The sequence below is a fragment of the Pseudoliparis swirei genome, chromosome 1, assembly GCF_029220125.1.
Source record: "Pseudoliparis swirei isolate HS2019 ecotype Mariana Trench chromosome 1, NWPU_hadal_v1, whole genome shotgun sequence".
NCBI lineage: Eukaryota > Metazoa > Chordata > Actinopteri > Perciformes > Liparidae > Pseudoliparis > Pseudoliparis swirei.
The window spans coordinates 22,371,082-22,380,515 of record NC_079388.1 but is presented as its reverse complement, the minus strand read 5'-3'; the positions used below and the strand labels follow the sequence as shown (position 1 = coordinate 22,380,515).

Genomic DNA, 9,434 nt, shown 5'->3' with positions numbered 1-9,434 from the left:
AGTTAAGTCAACTCATAAGATGTCAGTCTTCAGACAACTTAAAAAGATGCAGAAAGAAGGTAACTTAAAAAATCTTTAAGTATGTAAGTTGACTTTACTTGAAAAATGAGGAAACCGATTGCCCCAACGTTTCTGAAGTAAAGTAGCTCAATAATTTTAAGTTCTTAATGCTAAAGAAACTAAGTTTAGGCAACTCATGTAATGGTGCAGTAAACATTAGTATAGTTAACTTAACAATTATTAGTTACTAGGTTAACCTAAAAGACAACTTATAAGATCCAAGTTATATTAAGTAAACAGGACTAATAAGGACTAGTTAACTTTACTAGTCAATGAATCCCATTACTTAGAAATTGAGGAAACCGGTGCCTTAAAATGATCAAGTAAGATGAACTAAAACTGTAAGTTGTTGAAACAAAAGAAGGAGAACAGTTACAATGGAAGACAACGTTTGTTTAGAAGAAAAACACATGTTTAAAACTCAAACAACGTGCTTAAACGCTGAACATGTTGGTACAGATTAAGGTTTTGTAACGCAGATATATGATGAACACAGCGTTTTCGGCGTTTACATAAATTTCACGACAGAAAAACAACAAAACAGACATTTTCTAGAAAAGAGTTCAATTGGAGATAGAAGGGTGAAGTTCTGGGTCGACTGGCACATCATGAACACAGTCCCTATGGCATCCAGTAGATATTTGAGTGATTGTATTTTAGGGTTTTGGTCCAAGTGAGAAGCACTCTATGAATAAATTAGAAGGTGTTCACTCATTGAGGATACTCCAACCAGGGTAAATAAGTCCGAACAGCAGCCACACGTGCACAGGGAAGATTATCACGGTCACCCATCACGACTGTTCCTCCCAAAACGATGGCAGTAGTTGGAGACTCCAGGTCCAGCGAGGAGGAGGAGGCCACAATGTCTTCAGCCCGTCAGGGTCCCAATGGAGGCGTGGGACACGCTCAGAAGGTCATCAGAGTCCTAATAACAAGAGCAGCATAAAACACAATTGCATGTCAAATTTGCGTTTGCAGATTTCTATGGTGAGACACACAATGGTTACTTGGTTCTGATATTATTAGATAATCAAGTGAAAGATGCTCAGGAGTGAGTGCGATGATTAATTCATTGGATCATGTGATTCACTGAATGATTGCAAAGCTAATAATAAAGAATATGAATTATCATATTTACAAATAGGGATATTTGAATGGAACAACAATAATAGAGCAAATGTAAAAACAGAATGTAGAAGGGCCTGAGGAACAGGTCGATGCAGTTGCATCAGAACACACCCAATCAGGACCCGCTTTGTGGCTACTGCTGTTCCATAGGGGTCAAGTCTGAAGCTTTCATGCCATCCTAAAGCTCACACCTTCATAAAGAAGACCAACGTTTAATACGTGGGCAACCAACCATATTCGTGGTAAACATCCACATTTTCTTTTTGTCACTGCTGTTTGGTATAGTGCTCCTGCCACAGGAGGCTGAACAGGTACCTACCATCTTCAGCCGTCACACCTGCATCATATTGGCTGCTCCTGGAACCTCCTGTAGGAGAGCGCAGCATATTGCCCAAAATCAACAAAGAAATAGCGATAATGTTACAAGTGAAAACCCATTTTGGTAACAGGAGATATTAGAACCCTCTACCATCATGCAGACATGTGAAGGTGTACAGATACCCATTTAGGTGTGATATGATTTGTAATTTTATTTTGAAAGGGCCTTTGGGTTTTGAATGGGGTGACTAGAGAGCTGCAACTGGACCCGACTGGAAAGACGGGAGATCCCACTAAAGGGCCCCAATCAGGGATAAGTGAATCAAAAGTAGAAGCACTGATTGGAAGAGAAGTAGCCAATACCAAAAGATTAACAGGCAGAACACATGAGATAGATTGGGCATCCTGTGGTGTGGAATTAAATAATTTTGACTAAAGTCTACTTACAAATTCTGAAGAAGTCTCATGTTGTCATCTCCAAGGATGACGGGAGAACCATTGAGGACTGCTGTTCACCTCCCAGTCACATCTGTACTCTAAAAATATTTTAAACACACACAATTCCACAAGTGTTAAAGGACAATCATTTGACAGCTCTGCATGCAATGCTGCAGCACCACTTTATTAACCACATAAAGAAAAAAAAAGACTTTGGTTGAGAAACTTACCCCAGGTGTGACTCGTTGCAGGTATTCAAGTTTTCACCAATCCGACACTTTCCTCTGGGTTTGAACTTCTCCAGGAAGCGAGGAGTATATTTGTCGAGATCTTTGAGAACTCTGATTGCAACTCAGATTTTTGGCTTGATAAGCGACAGAACTCCACCAGAATGTAACGGGAAAGAGAAATAAATTAATATTTAGTCATTAGACCTACAGTAAACACATTACAACATACTACATCACACTGGACAGAAAACTAGGGGTGGCTTCAGATTGAACAGATTACATCAGCTCCCTCATCGTTCCTTCATGGTGGTCACAGGAGACACTCCTGTGAAGACATGGACTCAATCTGTAGCAACGCTTCCATGTGTTATGCAGTAGTGTGTAGCAAGAAAATATAAGCAATGCTTTACAATTCATTGTATGTTTTTCAAAGCCTACAAAAGAAACAACAAAAGCAATTAGTCAGAACTGCAAATAACTCTCGTCAAGATGCATTTTACGGCTAAAAAGCCATCAGTTTAATGGAAGTTCACAGACAAATATGATTACAAATGCTTATCCTAGATATAGATAGATAGATGATTGAAGTCATAAATAGTCTGTAGGGAGGTTGGCAGGCGTGCCGAAGTTTCAAACTTGCTATTGGTTATAATGGATGTCATTTCATTAAATATCACAAAATAAGAAATGATGTTCAAGTAAAATACTAAAAACGCTGTACCACATTCACAATGGCCGAGAAGTTCTCCATCATACGGTTGTGGTTGAATTATTCCTCGTTACTGTAGTGTTATGGAATAAGAGGTTTGAGCCCATTGTCTCCAAGTATCTTTATTAGCTTTAACCATACATACCACCGTGACTGACTGGATTCGGTAACTCCAAGAGCGGGCTGACTGTACACGCCCCCTCTGATCACACACATGCCTTCGTATCACTCCGCATGTCTATAAAGTAAGTACCATTACATTACAGTTACATTCAACCTGACATTGCATTCCTCTAACTCGGTGACAGTAGCGTTGTGTGACTCGTAGTGCTGCTGATTAATGCACCACGGTAGTGAGACAGACCCTAATGACGATGTCCGCCATGTAACTGTGACTCGCTTGTTTCGAACTTTGACGGTCTAGCTAGCTACATTAAACGAAGCTCGTAAAGTTAACATTCAACTCACAACATATACATATAGTTACTATAAGCGAAGAATCCGTGATGCTTACTAAGGACGTAAGAGCAGGCAAAACGTTATTGAGCAGGCTGAAACTTACCTGAAAATAACTTCGTGACACCTGCTTTCTCGCTGTCACCCGCCAATCCTCTCTAGCAAAGAAGCGTCTTCAGTGGTGGACTGCGCATGCGTGATTAGAGCCGAGTGCTGCCGTGCGTGATCCCGAGTTTTCTTCCTAGTCCGCCTCACTCATTTTTTAAAGTACAGCTAGCTTGAGATAATAGGGGTTTAATAACTTTGCTCACCAAAAGTGTTCTTGACTAAGTTTCTTAAGAGTAAGGTCAACAAAGGTGCAGAAATAGGTGAGTAAAGCTCGCTACCAATTTTAAGACTAAACTTTGCTATTACGTTTTTTTACAGTTAGAGATTTGGTGCGTTGTCTGTCATGCGGGTGCTACCAGGTGGTATGGGTGACATCTATCAAAGGTGTCTGTCAAGTGAGTACTGTATCTATCTGGGTACCAGATTGGGTATCTGGGTATCTATCACAAGGTACTACCAGGTGAGAGTCACCGGTATCTGTCAGGTTATACTACGGGTGAGTACTGGGTGTAATCACAGGTAATCACCAATTGGTCGCTATCTATCACAGGTACTACCAGGTGGGAGTGCTGTATCCTATCACAGGTAATACCAGGAATTGAGTACGCTATCTATCAACAGGTCACCAGGTCAGTGCCTGTATCTATCACAGGTGCACCACCAGGTGAGTGCAGTATCTATCAATATGGGTACTACCAGGTGAGAGTACTGGGTAATCTATCACAGGTGCTACCAGATTGAGTGCTGTAATCCTAATCACAGGGTACTACCAGGGTGGTCACGCATTAGTCTGTCTGGGTGTACCAGATTGGTGCTGTGTCTATCACAGGTACCACCAGGTGGTCACGGAATTACATCTATCCCACCCAGGTACTCCAGGTGAGAGTACTGTATCTATCACTACCAGGAATTGCTACTGGGTGGTCTGGTATCTATCACAGGAATTGCCCTGCCAGGTGAGTGCTGTATCTATCACAGGTGAAACCCAAGTGAGTATCACTGATTAATCTATCACGGGTGCAATTACCAGGTGAGTACTGTATCTATCACCGAGGTACTACCAATTGGTCTGGGTGCAATGTCTGTCACGGGTGTTGCCAGGTGGTCTGGTGTCTATCAAAGGAATGCTACCAGAGTGCTGTCTATCACAGGTACTGTGGCCTACCGGTATTCATCACAGGTACTACCAAGGTGAGAGCAGGTATCTATCACAGGTACTACCAGGTGAGTACTGTATCTATCACAGGTACTACCAGGTGAGTACGGTATCTATCACAGGTACTACCAGGTGAGTACTGTATCTATCACAGGTACTACCAGGTGAGTACTGTATCTATCACAGGTACTACCAGGTGAGTACGGTATCTATCACAGGTGCCACCTCTGGTGGAGTATGGTATCCCATCAAAATTTCTACCAGGTGACATCACATATCAGGAATATACCTACCAGGTGGTCACGATTATCCTAACAGGTACTACCAGGTGAGTACTGTATCTATCACAGGTACTACCAGGTGAGTACGGTATCTATCACAGGTACTACCAGGTGAGTACTGTATCTATCACAGGTACTACCAGGTGAGTACGGTATCTATCACAGGTACTACCAGGTGAGTACTGTATCTATCACAGGTACTACCAGGTGAGTAGTGGGTTACAGAAGTACTCTCCTGAGTGGGAGTCTTCTTCACCTCTTCCAGAAATCTGAAACTCTCTCCCAGTCTGTGGTCCATCCTTCTCCGGGTGACATTTGGGCCGTTATATAAGCGGCTGCGCCTGACGCTCAGAGCCAGAAGAGTCCTGCGGTCTGACTGAAGTACTGAAGACTCACCTGTCTGCCTACTGGGACCGGTCTGACTGAAGTACCGAATACCTGTCTCCCCTCACAGCACCATGGTCACCAGGTATGTCCATCCTCTCTTCGGGTTTTAATCTCTAAAACAACCAACTGAACATGACGCAGAGGCTGAGACGTCATCGGAAACAGGAACACGTTTGAATGTTTTCAATGAAATGATGATTTCATTATTATTGAATGAAATGTTTGCATGATCAACTGTTGAGTCTTTAATGTAAGGCAGGTTCTCAGCAGGCGGGGATATTTCATACATCTGGAATAGTGTTTCATGAGTAGACATGACTCATCCTGGTGCTTCCTGACATCTTTTTATTTAACTGTGCTAAACATCGGTCTCCATCTGGACGGGAGCCAGTCTCCTGTTCTCATCCTGAGGATTCTGACTGCTCCATGTCTCAAATCACTCCATCCTTTTTCAAGCTTTGGACTATTTCATATTTTAGTTGTAGGGATATAAGAAGTTTAAAGTATTGTGTGAAGAGACATCGTTCAAATATAAAGAACCAGATGGGTGTTGAGTCTGAACTCTAAATGTACACACACACATGGCATTGTCTCACCTCTGTCTATATATATATATATATATATGTATATGTATATCGACATATATGTGGGAACACACAGGCGCTCACCTCCAGCTTGTGTCCAGCAGGAACGCTGTTCTTCTTCTTCTGCTGTCACTGTTCCTCCTGCTGGTGGAGGGAGACCTCGACTCCAAGGGTGAGGCTGAACCTGGTCGGATTGATCTCTGAATGTCGGATGTCGTTGTCTCTACTGATGATGATGACATCGTCTCTACTGATGATGACGTTGCCTCTACTGATGATGACATCGTCTCTAATGATGATGACATCGTCTCTACTGATGATGACGTCGTCTCTAATGATGATGACGACGTCTCTAATGATGATGACATAAATCACAATACTAATTAATACGTGTGTGTGTATGAGGACATCATTCACCCATTCACACCCTGGTGGGAGGAGCCAATAAGGACGAACATTCATACGCACTCAAACAGGATATCGAACAGCCGATGCTCTGATTGAAGGACGACCCTGCTGAGCACTGAGCCACAGCTGCCCCAATGACTGTCATGATTGAGCTTGCTAGCTTTAGCCTTCAGGAGCTAACTGGCTAATAGAGCTTGCTAGCTTTAGCCTCAACACTCAAAGCTAACTTTGGCTAGTGGAGCTTACTGGGTTGAAAGCTAACAGGAGCTAACTGGCTAATGGAGCTTGCTAGATTTAGCTAACAGAAGCTAACTGGCTAATGGAGCTTGCTAGATTTAGCTAATAGGAGCTAACTGGCTAATGGAGCTTGCCAGATTTAGCTAACAGAAGCTAACTGGCGCATGGAGCTTGCTAGATTTAGCTAATACGAGCTAACTGGCTAATGGAGCTTGCCAGATTTAGCTAACAGAAGCTAACTGGCTAATGGAGCTTGCCGGTTGTAGCTACTAGCAAACCACAAGCGGCTCGCTGCTGATTTAGTCAGCCAACAGAAGCTCAACTGGAGCTTTGAAGTCAGGCAGAAGATTGATATATAAGCAGGGGCGCTAGACATCTCTGTCATAAATAATTCCTTTTTGGACATTGGCCATCTTTGAGTAAAAAGGTCTACAATAATATGACAACTATATCAAATAAAATTCTTTTTATGAAAATACGAATGATAAAATGTCAGACTCATATTGCTAAAGCAACATAATTGATAGGAATTTGCTTTAGTGCAAACACACATAAGTAAATAACAATTCATAATCTCAAAGAGTTTTGAATTGTTCTCCAATAGCTCATCCTGTATATTTGTGTCTGCACGCTGTTTTCCTGACAGAAGATGAGAGCTCTAATTCTGAAGAAGGACGGATCCAAAAGCTCCGATCAGTCAGCCCATGACTCAGGCTCAGTGGCCCACCACTGGCCTCCCGCCCACATTGTCACCAATCAGAGTCCTGCTGTCGTCTCTCAGCCAATCATTCCTCAGGTCAAAGCTCTGGTGAGGAAGCAAAAGTCAAAGAGACGATCCAGGACCAACCGCCGTCAGATATAAACCTCGATGTTCTCATGAAGGTATTCACCATGAATCACGAGAGACGGGAAACATGCAGATGTACACACGGCCGGGTGAATCCATGTTGAAGCACACGTGAAGAATAATATGAAGAATAAGAATGAAAGATACATTATTATGATGTTAAAACCCAAGTTAAACAAACATATGAAAGCATGCATGGTAATCTTGAAGGTTAATTGAGATCCTGATATGGTTCATGAGTTGGGCAACTGGACTCCATGTACACCTTACAGTGTTAAATCCACTCAGTGTATCTGCTGTTTGATGTTTTATACTGTCTTTCATCCATAAGATCATAAATAAACATTCAAACATGATGTTCACATGTTACAGTTGTTGATTAAAATGTTTTTAATAAAGTTGAACTGAACTGAAAATGAAGTGGAAATGCTCGTCGGGGGCAAGGCACCAGGAGGGATGAGAGCCACCCTGAAGTCGTGAAGGTGCTGGACCTTGCTGGCTGTTTGGGTTGACACGCCTCTTCAATGTTGCATGGGGGACGGGAACACTGCCCCTGGACTGGCAGACCGGGGGGGGGGCCTTTTCAAACAGAGGGACAGGCGAGTTGCAGCCGAGTGTGAAGTGGCGGGGATGAGACTCGGCACCTCCAAATCCACCGGGCGGTTTTAAACGACCCTCGATTTCCTCTGGTCACCAACTCTGGAGTCGAACTGGCAAGCGAGGTCTTGAGAGTAGGAGGTTTCCTGTAGGAGCCTTACGATAGAGGCGATGGGGTAAGGAGATGGGTTCCTCTAGAAGCCTTAGAGATGAGAAGTAAGGAGATGAGGGTTCCTCTAGTGAGCCTTAGAGATAGAGTAAGGAGATGAGAGTTCCTCTAGAAGCCTTAGAGAGATAAGTAAAGAGATGAGGTTCCTCTAGGAGCCTTAAGAGATAAATGTTGAGATGAGGTTCCTCCTAAGGAGCCTGGGATAGAAGGAAAAGGAGATGAGGTTCCTCTAGCAAGGCCTCTAGAGATAGATAAGAGATGAGTTACCATTATTGGAGCCTTAGAGATAGAAGTGAGGGGACCAGGTTCCTCTGAGACATAGAGATGGAAATAAAGAGCAGTTCCTCCTAGGAACCTTGAGATAGAGGAAGAGATGAGGTTCTCTAGGGCCTTTAGAGATAGGAAATAAGGAGATTGAGGTTCCTCTAGGAGCCTTTTAGAGATAGAGTAAGGAGACCGAGGTTCCTCTGGGGCCTTAGAGATAGGTAAGGAGATGAGGTTCCTCTAGGAGCCTTAGAGATAGAGGGAAGGAGATAGAGGTTCCTCCCAAGACCCTTAGAGATAGAGTAAGGAGATGGAGGTTCCTCTGTAGGAGAGCCTTAGAGATAGAGTAAGGAGATGAGGTTCCTCCTGTAGGGCCTTGTACAGATGGGAAGTAAGGAGATGAGGTTCCTCTGTAGGAGCCTATGAGAGATAGAGTAAGGAGATGAGTTTCCTCTAGGAGCCTTAGAGATAGAGGAAGGAGATGAGGTTTCTGTAGGGCCTTCAAAGAGATGAAGTAAGGAGATGAGGGTTCACTAGAGAGCCTTAGAGATAAAGTAGGAGATGGTTCTACCCTCTAGCAGAGCCTTAGAGGAATGGAAATGAGTAGAGATGAGGTTCCTCTAGAACCTTGAGAGATGAGTAAGGAGATGAGGTTCACTCTAGGGCCTTATAGATGGAGAGTAAGGAGATGGGGTTCCTCTGGGGCCTTAGAGACAGAGTAAGGAGATGTGGTTCCTCTGCAAGGAGCCTTTTAGAGATGAAATAAGGAGATGGGTTCCTCTAGGAGCCTTAGAGATAGAGGTGAAGGAGATGAGGTTCCTCTAGGGCAGCCTTGTAGAGATAGAAGTAAGGAGATGGGAGTTCCTCTGGCAGGAGCCTTAGAGATGAGAGTAAGGAGATGAGGTTTCTCTGTAGGGCCTCCCTAGATATAGAAGTAAGGAGATGAGGGTTCCTCTAGGAGCCTTGAGATGGGAGAAGTGAGGAGATGAGAGGTTCTCTAGGAGCCTTAGAGAGATGAAGGAAGGAGATGAGTTCCTCTGGGGGCCTTAAAAAGAGA

General features: G+C 43.4%; 1 protein-coding gene across 1 annotated transcript in view; it reads left to right on the top strand.

The window, feature by feature from the left end:
• The first annotated feature begins 874 nt into the window (after positions 1–874).
• Positions 875–9,434, top strand: part of LOC130198607 (zinc finger protein 250-like) — a 12,986-nt gene continuing 4,426 nt past the window's right edge. Inside the window, exons 1-2 of the mRNA XM_056421834.1 lie at positions 875–973; positions 7,147–7,308. Coding sequence (XP_056277809.1) covers positions 875–973; positions 7,147–7,308 — 261 coding nt within the window. The remainder of the gene's footprint in view (positions 974–7,146; positions 7,309–9,434) is intronic.